Source organism: Hipposideros armiger, unplaced genomic scaffold, assembly GCF_001890085.2.
Source record: "Hipposideros armiger isolate ML-2016 unplaced genomic scaffold, ASM189008v1 scaffold_5, whole genome shotgun sequence".
Taxonomy (NCBI): domain Eukaryota; kingdom Metazoa; phylum Chordata; class Mammalia; order Chiroptera; family Hipposideridae; genus Hipposideros; species Hipposideros armiger.
The window spans coordinates 2,589,644-2,606,198 of NW_017731355.1; the positions used below are offsets into that span (position 1 = coordinate 2,589,644).

General features: G+C 44.3%; 1 protein-coding gene across 1 annotated transcript in view; it reads left to right on the top strand.

Annotated features, from left to right (window-relative positions):
- Positions 1–16,555, top strand: part of RTN1 (reticulon 1) — a 197,082-nt gene that overhangs the window by 100,487 nt on the left and 80,040 nt on the right. Inside the window, exon 3 of the mRNA XM_019644618.1 lies at positions 3,860–4,609. Coding sequence (XP_019500163.1) covers positions 3,860–4,609 — 750 coding nt within the window. The remainder of the gene's footprint in view (positions 1–3,859; positions 4,610–16,555) is intronic.

The following is a 16,555-nucleotide window of genomic DNA, read 5'->3' on the forward strand; positions in this document are numbered from 1 at the left end:
TCCCGTGTGCATCTCCATCCTGTGTGCATCTCCATCCTTTGTGCCTCTACATCCCGTGTGCATCTCCATCCTGTGTGCATCTCCATCCTGCATGCATCTCTGTCCCGTGTGAATCTTTGTCCTGTGTGCATCTCCATCCCATGTGCATCTCTGTCCTGTGTGCATCTCCATCCTGCGTACATCTCCATCCCGTGTTCATCTCCGTCCTGTGTGCATCTCCAATCTTTGTGCCTCCACATCCTATGTGCACCTCCATCCTGTGTGCATCTCCATCCCATGTGCATTTCCGTCCTGTGTGCATCTATGTCCCATGTGCATCTCCATCCCATATGCATCTCTGACCTTTGTACCTCTGCATCCTTTGGGCATCTCCATCCTGTGTGTATCTCCATCTTGTTTTCATCTCCATCCTGCATGCATCTCCATCCTGCTTTCATCTCCATCCTGCATGTATCTCCATCCTGTGTGCATCTCCATCCTGTGTGCATCTCCCATCCTTTGTGCCTCTGCATCCCATGTGCATCTCCATTCCATGTCCATCTCCATCCTGTGTGCATCTTGGACTCATTCAACAATAAAGCTCCAAGCATCTCAAAATCCAGTGCACCAAATCCCTAATTTTCAAATTCACTCATCCACTCAAAAAACACTTTCTACACACATTCTTTTGGTCATGTACTCTACTAGACACCGGTGATGGTGGAATAAAAAAAAAATCAATCCCTGCCTTCCAGTGGGACAGATAACCAGGGAAATAGTTACAGTGGTGTGATTGATGTTCTGAGTGAGGGAAACAAAGATGCTGAGGAGCATTGAAGCCCAACAGCTCCTTTCCCAGGTGAACTGAGACCTGAAGTGACTTTTAAAGGAGCAGGAGGAAATAAACAGGGGAAGGGGAGGGGTGGTCTTCCAGTCCAAGAAGGTACAAGGATGTGAGGTGTGAGAGCACAGTGAACTTAGCATATGATGTAAATTGAGATTTGGTAGAGATGACAAATAAGGAATTAGATGTGACCTGTCCCAGCCTACAGCATGAAATAGGGACATATCTGAGTCTCAAAGCCTCCTTGTACTCTTTTTGGCAATGCATCATACAACCCTTCTGTTATTCCATGAGATAAAGATATTGGCACTCTGAAGATGTAAGTGACACTATCAGCTGTGTTTTATAGCGTTCCAGGCTTGCCTGGTGCTTGGTCCAGAAGCACTTCAGCTAGTGTTTAGGAAGAGTGAGATGCACCGGCATATATAGGTCCACCTCCATGGCACATGCCTCATGCAAAAATTACAGTTTACAAAGTTAATGATAAAGACTTGATGTATGGTTCATTAATTATTAGGAAATTCCCGTTTTTTTAGTAGTCGTGACCCACTGGGGTTTGGAACAACTTCAAGAGAAGACAAAGGCAGATCTGGCTCACATGACCTTGGAGTGTTAGGATTTTGAGTTGTCTGCCTGACAGCGTCTCCAATTAAACATTCTAAGCAAGGTTCATTCAAGAAAGAGAAAGTCCCCTGTCCCATTACATAGCTTTCCCCCATGTTCAGTCCCTCTCTCCACTTCCCCCATATCTATCATCTGAGCCATACTGAATAAAATTAACAGGAGAGAGAATAATTTTATTCTTGCCTAAGCCCCATCCAGACTTATTTCTACTAAGTCAGAATTTCTGAGGGTAGTTTTGAGCCTTACACCTGATTATGAACATTGTTCTAAAGATTGAACCAGTCCTCATATTAGCTCTATTTACCGAGTACTTTCTGTGTGCCAGGCACAGCACTAGGCACCAGGGATATGAAAGTGAACAAAAATACCTTGTTTGCCCTTTGTCCTCATGGTACTTTCATCCTGAGGTCAGAGAGCCTGGGGAGGGTGAAGAGACAGACAGCAATCAAATCATCACACAGATGATACAAGCCACTCAGGGGGTTCTGGTTGTGCAGGCTGAGTGGGCACCAGCTGGTTTCCTAAAGGACGCATCACCAGGCCAGCTTGCACACAGAGCGGGCTGCTCCACAGGGTCACCTATAGTCCTCCAAGCCCAAGGACCTGCCTGCTCAGCTGCCTGTGTTATAGGCTCCTAGGAATGTTGAACAAGCAGGAGTTTGGTCAGTCCTAGCCGTTTAGATAGACAGAGGCTTTTGGCATGAGAAACTGGAAGAGCGTGAGCCACCAGAAGGGAAGCTTCCAAAACAAGAATCTCCTTCCCCTGCCCCATCAAAACAGCTCACTGTTCTGACTTCCATGCTTCTGGGTATGGAAGTCCTATTCATTTTACACACCCAGGCTCACCATTTCCGAGTGACTTCCAACACCCCTTTTTTTTTTCTCATGCACCGCATGAGTCAGACCCCAAGTCTGTGGTTTTTCTCTCTTCAGTGTCTCTTGAATTGTCCTCCCTTTTCTATCCCTATGGCCACCACAACTCATTAGGTTGTCATAACTCCTCCCCTCAACAATTGCAGAGTCCTATTAATGGATCAGAACACAAAAGTGATCTGGGAATTATCAGCAAACTTAGGCAAGCAGAGCAGAAGGTAGATTAAAAGGGTGCATTCATTCAGATTCGGGTAAATCCCCAAATCTCGGCAGCTTAACATAATTAAAGTTACTTCTCACTCATACTAGTCTAGTACAGGTCGGGCAGTTCTCCTGTAGGTGCTACTTCAGGAGCAAAGCCTCCTTCCGTCTTCTTAAAACAGCTTTATTTGAGATATAATCCACATGCCATACAATCCAGTCATTTGAAGTGTCATTTTAATAGCTTTTAGTCTATACACAGAATTGTGTCTCTGTCACCACAATAAATTTTAGGATACTTTCATTGCCCACCTCCAAAGAAAACCTGGACCCCTTAGCCGCCATTCCCAAGTAGTTCTTACTCACAAAAGGGCTAGAGACCACTGTCTAGGATATTCTGAAGGAAGGCCCTACTGTGTGGCAAGGAAAAAGCAAGCTCCTGAGAACTGTTGTCATGGTGACCCCAGGTAGTCTCATCTAAAGGACAGAAATAACAGCAAAAATTACCAGCGAGGTTTTCAGGCCATCTGGATGAACTTCAGGCAGAAGGCAGGCTTTCCCCCAGGGAGCTCGGGGTGACTCGGGTTTTGTTCTTCTCAAGAGGAGATGAAGAGAGGGAAAAGCACAGCAGTGAGCTCCGCCGTTAGAAGTGCTGTGGGATTGTGCACTGTGGTCCTCGGTACAGCTAGCTCGGTGGGGTGGGCACACGCTCTCTCTTATATGGCTCCCCCTAGTTACACTTTTCACTAAAAAAATGAGTAAAATTATTGTTTCTTATGGGAAATGTGAAGCTCACAAATCACGTTGTACACAAGGATTCAAATTAGCTTTCTCTGTCTTATTAAAGGAGGGAGCATGAACAGCAATGGGAAAGGAATGAAGGGTGATTGGTTGATATTGATGGGTCAAATTAGAGAGTCATAGCCATCGGATTATTCTGTGAAATTGGAAAACTTCCCTGGGAGAATAAATCAGAAATTAAAACAATGACTTCTAGAAACTTTGCCACATTGCAACAGAAAAAAAAAACAACCAGGGTGCTACTGTTGCTAAGAAATTGCTGGGTCATTTTTTAAATAGCTAGATTAAGATAGATTGGTATGTAAAACACTGATTAATTGGGCCATAACAGTAATTAGCCTTTTCATTCAGGTGGCCTGTCTTTCCAGCATAGCCCTGGAAACAGACTATTTTTTGTGCTAGTGAGATATGTGTTTCTCAAGCAACAGAAAAACATCTCCCCTAATGGACCTTTGTTTTATTTCTTCTCTCTGTCCACCTGTCTTTCTGTCCGTCCATGTGTGCGCCTCTCCGGCTCTTCTCTCTGTGGGATGACAGAACCATCTGCTGCAGAATCCCAGGGGAAGTGCAGCATCTCCGAGGATGAGCTGATCACTGCCATTAAAGAAGCAAAGGGGTTATCATATGAAACAGCGGAGAGCCCACGGCCAGCGGGACAGGTGGCTGACAGGCCTGAGGCCAAGGCCAGGTCTGGGCTGCCGACCATACCCAGCCCCCTGGACCACGAGGCCAGCAGCGCAGAGTCGGGGGACTCGGAGATCGAGCTGGTGTCCGAGGACCCACTAGCCGCTGAGGATGCGCTGACCTCGGGCTATGTGACCTTCGGCCACGTGGGTGGCCCACCGCCTTCGCCAGCCTCGCCATCCATCCAGTACAGCATCCTCAGGGAGGAGCGCGAGGCCGAGTTGGACAGTGAGCTCATCATTGAGTCATGCGACGCGTCCTCGGCTTCGGAGGAGAGCCCCAAGCGGGAGCAGGACTCGCCCCCAATAAAGCCGGGTGCCCTGGATGCCATCCGGGAGGAGCCAGGTGCACGGGCTGAGGAGCGCGCACCCAGCCGACGGGGCCTGGCTGAGCCGGACCCCTTCCACAAGTTCCCCTCAGCTGTCCCCCAAACTGGTCCCGAGCTGCCCTCTGGAGACGGAGCCCCAGCACCTGAGGAGCCTGCGGTGCAGCGGACACCTGCGGAAGCAACGGGTTCCAATGAAAGCTCTGGAGCCACAAAGGACCCGGCCCCACAAGGTCCTGGCATCACGCCCTCTCTGCTGTTTCTCAACAAGCAAAAAGGTAAAGTGACAGCTTTCCTGATTGAAGCAGCTTGTCTGCCTAGTGTTCTTTCCCAGGGTGCTTGGAGGTATTCACAACAGGGCCGGTTCAGGCCCAGCCCTGTGGTCATGTCCTAGCTGGTCGCCTGAGAACAAGCCCAGGGGGGTGGAGGAGAGGGGAGAATTCAGATTCGCAGCTGGGACTTGGGGTGGCAGAACCATATGTTCCAAGCAGAGACCCTGGGCTGGCAGAGCCCAAGCATCTCCAATAATGAGCAGTGTTGTGGACCCTCTAAGATCCCCTGAATGGGGCAAATGTCTCCTTCCTTTCATTCCAGGGCTGGGTTTCCTCTCTAGGGAAGGGATGGTTTTTTTTGTTATACTCCAGGCTCATTTCCAAACTCCCAGTCCCTCAATGGTGGGGAGTGGCTACTGTCCCTTTAGGTGCTGAACCTACCATCAGCACATCCATTTTGCCAGGCAAACTTGTTTCTTAAATGGGCCCAGTGCATCTCTGCCACCATCAAAGGAACAAGGGATTTGGACCTTAATAAGGTTTTTGTGTCCCAGCTAGAAAGGAATGACAGGGACCAAAGTTCTTATCCCTAAGCCAGACCTAAAGCAACTAATTCATTTTTAACATCACTTATAACACAAAATGATTTGAATTTGGCCATTATATTTTTCTTATGAAAAATCTAGGAGTCTTCAAATGCAAGAAAAATGGAAGTCATTATTTTATCTTCCAGACATTGTCTGTGTAGAGGGCATTCTTCTTCCAGAATCACCCACCACATCTGATTGTGTTGTGGAATTCAGGAGAGGAATCAAAGTCAGGTGAATAAATTAGGCCCCGTGCAGCCTGGTTAAATGGGCTACATTGAGTGAAGGTAGAGAACCTCTCCCCAGCTCCTGGGTGGAGAACACCCAGGTAGAACTTTCAAACAAACCCTAAAGCACAACTTTTTTCAAAGTCTCCTCCCACTCATCTCTTCTGCTTTTTGTTTCTTTAGATGTATTTTGCCCTTTGGGGATAAATGATTTGGAGGATACACCCTCCTTCCTGTGTGTGCAGTAACTTCAGCTATGTTAGTAGCAATTAAAGTGCTTCTTATAAAAATAGAGGGCAAAATCTTTCTCATTATATATTGGAAGCGAGCTTCTAAATTCTCTAAAATTAACACATTGAAATGGGGGAATCTAGAAATATAATATAATAGTTAACCCTGCTGCATGGTTTCTGGTACCTAAGACACATGGCATCACATGGGGGGCTGATAGAATTGACTCCTGATTTCCCAAATACCTCTTCCCTGTGAGTGTAAAGTGTATTTAGTGTGTGTAATAGGGAGGATATTTGATGACAAATTTAACAAAAGGAACGTGTGTTTGTTAGGTGACTGTTAAAACTAGTTTGGGTTCTTTTGCCACCACTCCGTGACGGGAAGGAAGCCTGCAGCTTGTAGGGAGCCTCAAAACCAGCATTGGCAGGAGCAGTCTGCGGCCCCCTGCCATCCGAGGCAGTCGAGCTGGAGTTGCTATCAGTCCTGTAACAGGCATGTTTCCCCTTTACCCCCTAACTAGTGTCCCTGACATAGTCACCATGTGCACAGTGCTGTTCAAATACATTACTTCTCAAAAGTAAGTAAATCTGAAGGCTCATAAGGAGAAACTGGAATTGTGCAGGCCCATTTCCCTCCCTGGTAAATCTGAGACAAGTACTGACTGCTGGGTCCAAATGACCAGACATCCGATGAAGAACTAAGGCGATGGAAAACTGCAGCCGCGAATGCAGAGGCTTCAGAGCGTCTTTCATGGCCAATTCCGGTGTCATTCTAATCTCTGCGCAAGTGGCCCCATATGGCTCAGACCCTATGCTGCCAAGTTTAGACATTAGAGAGGAGAGAGTGGCAGTCTTTTCAAACGATTAAGGCATGCCAGGGTGGATAACCTCTGCTGTCCTCTGCACTAAGGGATCCTTTGAAATCCAGTCTCTCACTGAAACTTCCTGCTCGGCTGCAATGCCTATGAAGAGAGTCTTAAAGGCCATTCTGGGGCAGCCAAGCACTGAGGTCCTGGGTGGATGACTCAGGGCCGCCAGCACGTTGTTTGAGCTCTGAGGTTCCTTCTGGTCTCACCTGCTCCATCTCAGCAGGCGAGAGGATCGGTGCTGCCCAGCCGCCCCCAGGCAGTCCTTAACCACTTGTCAGTGGACAGTAGGATTATGCTTATGTGCAGCAGGGCTCCTTTCAGCAGTGATGTCAAGTCAGCTTCTGTGGTTTCCTGCTTTTGCCCAATGAAGCCGCTGGCAGTATAAATGCGTTCAAGTTCAGGTACTTGCAAGCATGCTCATCCCCAAGGACCGGCAGGCTTTCCTGGTGCGCATGCCCTAACAGGTCTATTCTGGGCGCTTCCTCACGGTTCATTCACCTCTGCTGCTGTTGTACTGGAGACAGAATGCCGTTTGTCATATTCCAGTTTCCCTCCTCTGTGCACCCCTGAGCTCCTGCTACCCTGTAATTCTGCTCCCCCACACCTTCCAGATGGCCTATTATGAACATCAGAGTCTGACAGCAGAGATAAGTTTTCATTGTTAAAAGGGTTAGCCTTAACTGCTAGGAACATCTGAGTGAAAAGCCAACAAAAAAATTCTCAATAAAATGCTAACACCCAACGCATTACCATCAGGATGGTGTGTGGTATTTACCAAACCTGTTTGATTACAGAATCCTTTTTATTAGAGCGTGCCTCAGGGTTCATCTTCTGAGGGACACTTTTTGGGAAGTAGTGGTCTCGTCGTGTGCACTTCCATTCCCTTCCTTCTGATTACCTTTCAACTCAGAAGTATGGTGCTTGGATCAGCCGCGCAGGCGCATCATGTGAAAGCCTATTAGAAATCTCAGGCTCCACCCAGATCTACTGGATCAAGGTCTGCATTTTAACGAGGTCCCCTAGTGATTCCTATATGCATGTTAAAGCTAGAGAAGCAGTGTTTTAGACTATGGCAGTCAGCTTTCACATTCTTGCCTGAAACCATTCTGATAAAGTCACCTTCTTGCCCCCAAATGGCCTCATTTGAGTCTCATCTTTCTTGTCCTTTCTGGTAATTTAATGTCATACTGCTGACCCGTCCATAAACACTATTGAGAAGGTAATGTTTGTTCATAACAATAATTCAGACTGTACAAAATGGTGCAAAATAAAAAGTTAAAGCCCCCTGACTCCACCCTCCTGTTCCTAATTCCCAGAGATAACCCCTGGCTTTTGTTTTGTTTTTGTTGTTGTTCTTGTTCTTTCAGACATTTTCTTTAAGTAGTTGGGCATATACTTTTTTTTTTATGGCTCTAGTGATATCATATTGAACAGACTGTTTTGTGACTTATTTCATTTAACAGTAAAATGGGAGACAATACCCGATCACACGGACATTGTTCCCCCCTTCTCAGAACATTTTCCTCCCTTCTCTCCCTAATGTTTCTCCTTTCTGGCTCTCCCCTTGCTCTCGGACCTCTTTCCCAATCTCTTTTGTCACCTTCCTTCCGGTTCCTGGCTTGCCCCTGCGTTCCGTTCCAGCCTTTCTTCATCCCTTCTTGCCACATAGGTTTGCAGCCATTGCCACCTGTGTAGCACCTTCCAGCTCTTCCGGGCTCCAAGCCCATCTCCCCAATGTTGAGTGGACATCCTGTAGCTGAATGCGTTGATGTTACTTGCCATCTCTTCTCATTTTCTTACTCTAGTCCCTTTCCTTTCTATCCTGAAAAGATACCATTCAGGCTTCACTTTCGTGTGAATATTTAAATCAGGTCTGGTACTCAGGGAAGGCTCTTCAGCCTGAGACATTCTTAAAAGCACACCTGTTATAAACACTTCACTGGAAGTCTTGAGGTAAGAGCCTCCAGAATGTTCTTAATATTTGAAAACTTATTATCAAAATAAAGGCACAAAATGTAAAAATTCTCTTTGTGGAACTCTCAAGAATGCACCCGGTGAGCCCAGATGAAGAAATATAGGTGTAAGCCAATGGCTCCCAAAGTGTGTGGCCTGGATCTCGGCTTCCTCAGAATCTCTAGGAGTGCTGATTAAAAGTGCAGATTCCGCTCTCCCCTACCACAGGACGACAGAATCAGAATGGGCCCAGGCATAAACCCACACTTTTAATAAGCACGCTGAAGAGAATTTTGGTTGTAAGCAGAAAAGCTAAGCAGCCCAGATCTGTAGTGAGAAATACCTTGGTTAGCCTGCCCTAGGCATATGGGGATTGTTAATGAGAGAGACCCAGGGCGCATGGCCGTATCCATCCCTTCCCGGGCGCTGAGAGGCAGGCCTCTGCACCTTCTCTCTGTGGACACCAGCTGCAGCAGCCTGAGCTTGCAGGGCTCAGCCCCTCGTGGCAGGGAAAAGCTTATTTCCTCCTTGGGGCAGTGATTTCCAGGAAGCCTACCAGATGGAGGTCTTCTCAAATAGACCTAGCATTTATGATGTTTATTATTACTTTTCGGTATAATGCCAGATATCTGTCCTAAAATATTTGAGAGTGAAGCAAAATAAGGGTAACCCATTTACTTTTCTTCTTGTAATTCTAAAAACATCATTATGCTCTAGTCCCGTATTTATTTGCTTGCATCAGACCGAATTTGTACATCAGACCATGAAGATTCTTAGAAAGTCTCTTTCTTTCACGGTGCTGATTTCACAATCAGTCCGAGGATTTATGCCCCTTCTGTTATAGCTCCTGCCCCCTTGCCAGCTTTCAAGATGTAATTGCTGGATAAAGTCTGGCTTCTGTGAGGATGTATGCCATGTAAATCCTCAGATGGAGACATCGAGCCTTCTGTCTTAGACTCTTCAAAGCAATTGAATTACTTTCGTGAGACTTTGTCCAGTGATGGAAGGCACTCTCCTGGTCCACGCATCACAGAATGAGGCTGCCAGCAGCCAGCTCGCCTCACTGGTTTTTCCTTCTGAAGCCGTCACAAGGTTAGCATTGTCCCAGATTGCATATTGATCTATGTTTTTTAAACGGTGGCTTCAGGACACTGAGGGAGATTTCTTTCTCAGCCTTGTGCAGAGTTGCTCCCAATCTTGGTGGCACCAGCACTTATTTCTAGGGTATTCTTGACCTTCACTTCCAGGGTGTATATATAGATGAAGATAGTTATTGTACGTCTGTAATATTTTGATGCCAGTTCTTTGGCACATAGTACACCCTACCTTCCTAATAATTTTTGCCTGTGCACAGAGTTGGGCAGAGATTAGCTCCTAAAATGAATTCAAGTCAACCTTGTACTTGCCTGTAGAGGCCAGAGATGGCAAACATTTTGGTACTTCTAAGGAATAATGACCCTATTTAGATGATGATCCCAATTTCCTATCCAGTCCTTCCATCTCTCAAATAAATCATCCTCACTTACTGATGCAATCCTGGGGTGTGGATGCATAATTAACATACTTTTCAGAGCCAAGACTGACCCCAGGGGATTCTCCACCCCCTTTATATGCTATTCTCACTTTCCTCTGAAGTCTGGGTGGGGAAACTCAGAGATATGGTCTTTGCACTTCTGGATTCTATCTTTGCAACCCCGTAAAACACTCCTGTAATAGCGAATGACACCAGTTTTACCCAAGGTTATGCCAGCACCACCAAAGCAAGACTTTATCAGTTTATTGGTTCTTCCTTCCTTTGATTCAACTAATACGGAGTATACTGTATGTGCCCAACACCACCGAGATAGCAATGACCACTGCAGACATGAATCCACCCCTTATCTTGTAGGTTGGGAAGAGGTTAATTCAAAAGCAAATAAATAGTGATATGTGAGAGAGTTACCTGGTGGTGGCGACACTTAGACAGGAAGGTCAGAGGAGGAGGAAATGGAGGAGTCAACTATGGCAAAAGGATTAAAGAAGCTCCAAACAATAGAGAATGCAAAGACCAGAGAGGAAAGTTCTGGGGTCATTCTAGCAAAAAGGTCTGTGTAGCTAGAGTGTAGTAGGCAAGGCGGAGAGTGGCAAGAAATAGGGTTGGAAGGTTGGCAGTGCCCTTTCATGCCCAGAACAAGGTGCAGAGCTTGGTTTTTATTGCAAACATTGCAAGAAGCCACTGAAAGATTTTTAAACTATTATATTAGTTTCAGGTGTACACCATAGTTATTCAACACTTGTATATCTATAGAAGTGATCACCATGATAAGTCCAGCTACCATCTGACACTGTACTATGCTATCACAATATTATTGACTATATTCTCCATGCTGTACGTTACATCCCCATGACTTATTTGTTTTATACCTGGAAATTTGGACCTCTTATTCCCCCTCACCTTTTCCCCCCTTTTAAAAATTTTCAATTATGGTTGACATTCAGTATTATTTTATACTCATTTCAGGTGTTCAGCATAGTGGTTAGACATTTATATAATTTAAGAAATGACCCCTCTTACTGGTCTAGTACCCATCTGGCACTATACATAGTTATTACCATATTAATAATTATATTCCTTATGCTTTGCTTTACATCCCTATGACTATTTTGTAACTATCAGTTCGTACTTCTTAATCCCCTCACCTTTTTCACCCTGCTCCCCCAACCCCCTCCCATCTATCACCCCAATAAATCTAGTACCAATATGACACCATACATAGTTATTACAATATTATTAATTATATTCTTTATGCTATACCCTACATCCCCATGATTACTGTGTAACAACCAATGTGTAATTTTTAATGCCTTCCACTTTTTCAATCACCACTAACACACTTCCCATCTGGCAACCATCAGTATTCTCTGTATCTATAAATTTGTTTCTGTTTTGTTTGTTTTGTTCTTTAGATTGCACATATAAGCAAAATCTCATTGCATCTGTCTTTCTCTTCCTGACACTCCACTCAGCCCAATACCGTTTAGGTCCATCCATGCTGCCACAGATGGCAAGAACCCATTCCCTTCCATGGCTGAGCAATATTCCATTGTATATATGCACCACTTCCTCTTTATCCATTCTTCCATGGACAGACACCCAGGCTGCCTCCACATCTTGGCCATTGTAAACAATGCTGCAGTGAACATACAGATGCACATGTCCCCTTGAAGTAGCGTTTGTATTTATCTTGAAGTAGGTATTTATCTTCAGATAAATACCCTGAAGTGGGATTATTGGGTCCTTCATTGTCTCTTGTTATAGCCTTTGTTTTAAAGTCAATTTTGTCTGGTATAAGTATTGCTACTCCAGCTTTTTTTTTTTTTAAGTTCATGAAATATCTTTTTCCATTCCTTTACTTTCCATCTGTGTGTGTCTTTCAATCTGAAGGGAGTCTCTTATAGGCCGCATATATGAGGTCTTGCTTACTTATCCATTCAGCCCTCCTATATCTTTGGAGTGGAGCACTTAATCCATTTACATTGAAAGCAATTGTTGATAGATATGTAGCTATTGCCATTTTATTACTCATAATTTTTATCATTTTCCCCCCCATCTTAATACAGTCCCTCTAACATTCCTTGTAATCCTGGTTTGGTGGTGATGAACCCCTTTAGCTTTTTCTTGTCTGGGAGGCTCTTTATCTTCTTCGATTCTAAATGATAGCTTTGCTGGGTAGAGTCATTTTTGTTGTAGGTCCTTGCTTTTCACCACGTGGAGTATTTTGTGCCTATCCCTTCCGTCCTGCAGTGTTTCTGTTGAGAAATCAGCTGACAGTCTTATGTGAGCTCCCTTGTAGCTAACTAACAGCTTTTCTCTTGCTGCTTTTAAGATTCTGTGTTTGTCTCTAACCATTGCCATTTTAATTATAATGTGTTTTGGTGTGGGCCTGTTTGGGTGCATCTTGTTTGGGATTCTCTGGGCTTCCTGAGCTTCCGTCTATTTCTTTTGCCAGGTTAGGGAAGTTTTCAGTCATTATTTCCTCAAATAGGTTCTCAATCCCTTGTTTTCGCTCTTCTCCTTCTGGTATCCCTGATACAAATGTTGTTACACTTGATGTTGTCCCAGAGGTCTCTTCAGCTATCCTTATTTTTTTGGATTCTTTTTTTTTTTTGCTGTTCCATTTGGGTGTTTTCTGCCACCGTGTCTTCCAAATTGCTGATTTGATCCTCTGGTTCATCTAGTTTGCTGGTGATTCCTTCTAGTGCATTCTTCATTTCAGTTATTGTACTCATCACTTCTGACTCATTCTTTTTTATGGTTTCTATGTTTTGTTTTGTTTTTTTATGCTTGCTGTCTCTGTGTTGAAGTTCTCACTAAGTTCCTTGAGTATCCTTATAACCATTTTTTGAGCTCTGTCTCTGGTAGCTTGCTTTCCTCCATTTTGTTTAGCTCTTTCTCTGGAGTTTTCTTCTGTTCTTTCATTTGGAATGTATTTCTTTGGTTCCTCATTTTGGCTGCATCTCTGTTTGTTTCTGTGTATTTGGTAGATCTGCTACATCCCTCAGTCTTGGCCCAGGGACCTTATGTAGAAGGTGCTTTGAAGGGCCCAGTGGCACAGTCTCCCTGGTCACCTGCTCCCGGTGCTCCAGGAGTGTGGGTTATGTGTGCCCTCCTGTTATAGTTGAGCCTTGATTGCTATTGGCATTTAAGTGGGTGAGACTGACTCTCAGGTTGATTGGCTATGAGGTATGGCCACATCCACAGCTTATGGGATGCTGTGTAGGAGTGCTTAGCCCCCTGAGTGGGATTCCCCCCCAGTGGGCTCTGGTGCTTGTTGAGACCACTGTTTGTGTATGCCATTTATGGGGCTAGTTGGGCAGTGCTGTGCTGTGGTCTGAAGCCAACCTCCAAGTATGTTGGTTCTGGGACATCTTGGGAGAGGCTCTGGTGCAGGCCCAGGTCACCACTGCCTGTGACTGGCTGAAGGCTACCTGGTAGGAGCTACAAAGTGATCCACAGTTGTTCGCTGCCTGTGCTAAACCTGGAGGCACATGAGAGAGGCCATGCTGTAAACCAAGGATGTCTGACACTCCAGAACAAAGACTCCAAAAGGACATGGTGGGAACACAGATAACTAACCCCTTATGTTTCCAGTAGTTTGGGACTTCCTGGGTCAGAAGGGTCCTCCATGTGGCCACTGTTCATAGCTTGAAAAATTCATGGTTGAGGAAGTAAGCCTGAGAGTGGGATTGAGCTGTATGCTTTCAGTCATCAATGGGGAGTTAGCAACCTCGATCTTATTACACAGGATCAAAATTTTTACTACCACTAATAAATTATTCAGTGCAAAGCTGTGTATTCTGGTAAATATAGCATTCTGGCTTAACTCGTCCCTTCTGGCAGGCACCTCATTTTCTTCCAACTCTTGGCTGAGTGCTGAAATCTTGGAATATTTATCCACACACAAAGCACTTGTGAAAACAGAATATGTGTTCTAAAACTAACTCTTTTACTTCCAGGCTCATTACTGTTTACCTCCTCCTAACGTTCCTGGGAGATTGGTTTGATTCCGCATCTAACTCTGGGGAGGAAATGAAGTAAAGCAGAACAGTGGCTCTTCTTATCATCTCCACTCACTGTTAATGTCTGTTGCCATCCAGTGGTTGTGATGAAAATATCCAGCCTCTCTGCTTTTTAACCTCATCTCAAACGACCACAATTTAAAATGTACAGATCTCCTGGGTTATGATGGAAGGGAATATGTCTTAGAATGATTATACAATGTCTACATGGCCTGATTATTTATGTGATGATCAATCATTTGAATCACCATTCATATTTTCCTAGGAACAAGCACAAGGACAGAGGTTCAAAAAATATTCCTAAATGGGTAACTTAGTTTTTACTTAGAATTAATTTTAAACTAGACAATTCATTTTAAGCCTATACCAAAATATAAGCTGTAATGCTACATAGGAATCTATGAACCATAGTTTTGTACTAATTGGCGTTTTTGGATCAACACCTTCACTTTAAATTGAAGTCAAAGGTTGAGGTAATCAGTTGTTCCAGGTGATACTGTGGAGGCAGAAGAACCAGTACTTGAGATAAGACCTCCTGACTCTCATCCAGTGTCCTTTTCTAACTAAATTGATTTCCAGGTAGTTAATTTATTTATAAGCAAACCTAAGTGCTTTATTCTGTTACCTTAGAATTTAGAGATTTAAGATTTAATACCGTAACTGTGCATTATTTAATATCCTAAATATATAAATAGTTTTATAATTGTACACAATATATACAATTAGTTCAAGTGTTAATTTGGTCAGCCAACTGGAAATTCAGTCCAATCACCTGGAAAAAATTAATTTTTAAAAATTTTAGGTTAGCCTACTGACAGTTGAATCAGTTTTATATAGAGTCATAGTTTTCAGAAATGTTGGAAATAAGTCATAAATATCTTGATTCTAGATAATTTTGATATAAGAAAAATGGCCTCATTGTCAGTTTGTCCCTTTTATTTTTTTCTCTTCCCTTTGGTAGGGTCCACATTTTTAGGCCCTTTTTGATTCCTCTGAAAACAGAATCTTGAAATTTTGGGTAGACTTTATATATTCCTCTAAGATGTGCTCTAATTCCAAAGCCAAAAATCTTGGCTTTGACTTTGATTTCTAAAGCCTCACATGGTTTACATTCTGGTTCCCCTGGAGACCACATCTTTCCTGTTATTGTGGCTAAAAACACAGGAGGCCTTGTTGATGGAGAAATTGCTGAGCCAAACCCCAGTGACTGAGGGCAAAGTCTTTTGTGAAGGAGACACCTTTTGGATTTCAGCATTACTGTTTATCTGTCAAATCTGGACTGACTGCCTCTAAGATGAGACATGAGATCATTCAGTAGAACTGTAAGTTTTCTCTCTCCCACTGTATATAATAATTGCCCTTTGGGTAACAGGGTAACTCTCCACCAAATCAGTATTCCCCCTTCCATAGTACAGAGTCACTGCTGGGACGTGGCTGCTCAGTCTGGGACTGCATTTCCTAGACTTCCTTGACTTCCTTGCATCTAGGTGAAGCTACGAGCCTAATTCTTATGGGATGTGAGTAGAAGTGATGTGGGTCACATTTGGGGCAAGGCTGTGAAGATGCAATTGTGCCTTTTCCTCCTTCAAGGCTCTAGGCTTAGGAGAGAGCAGAAGGGAAGGAACCCAGGTCCCCTAATGAATACCCGGATGAAAGCTGCCTGCTAATGACCACTCACATTGATCTGTTAATTTAGTCCAAAATAAGTGTCTCCCATGTTAAGCCGCTGAAATTTGGGGGTTATTTGTCACTGTAACCAGGCTCATCCTGACTAATGTGATCACCCATGATGTAACGTGAGGTTGAGAAAGAAGTTAGAATGTATGTTGGAACATAAGCCCCATTGTTGCATAATTTTATGTCTTGCTTTTCCTTCTCAATACCTTTCACCTTTGCACTCTCCTTTGTTGATGCTAATCGGCCCTCCTGCCAGAACTACTGGTAAGGTAATTTTGAGCAAACTGGAAAAAGACAGTTCTGTCCTCAAGACGTTTTATTGCTACTTCCCGAAATATTGTCATAAAAACTGAACTGATCTTTAATAACTGCAAGGTGAGCAACTGGTGCCCTCTGGAGTTGTGCAAAGTAAGAAGTATCCCTGATGGTGACCATAAGAGAGTTGGAGCACAAGAAGCTTTTGCAGGGTAGACCTCTGGGAGAACTGGAGAATTCTCTCTGTCCAGGGCTAGCCCCAGGCAGAATTGGGCAATAGGCATAGTATCTTGGGCTCCCCGACCTCCTACCACTCACGTATCCCCAGCCTCCATGCTGTCCCTCAGCTTTGCAAGGTCCTAACTTTGGAGCCCAGTGCTCATGACCTAGCCCTGGTCCCCTTTCAAAACACAATTCCCTGTATCCTGCACCCATGGGGTCCTCATGCTCTCCATTTCTTAGAGTGAACTCTACAGGTTGAATTTGATAAGCCAATAATTTTTCATGTGTTAGTGAACTAGTTAGTATGTGATTCCTCCTGTGCAGCAGATCTCCAGAGGACCCTGAAGGTCTGAAGAATGAGGCACTGTAG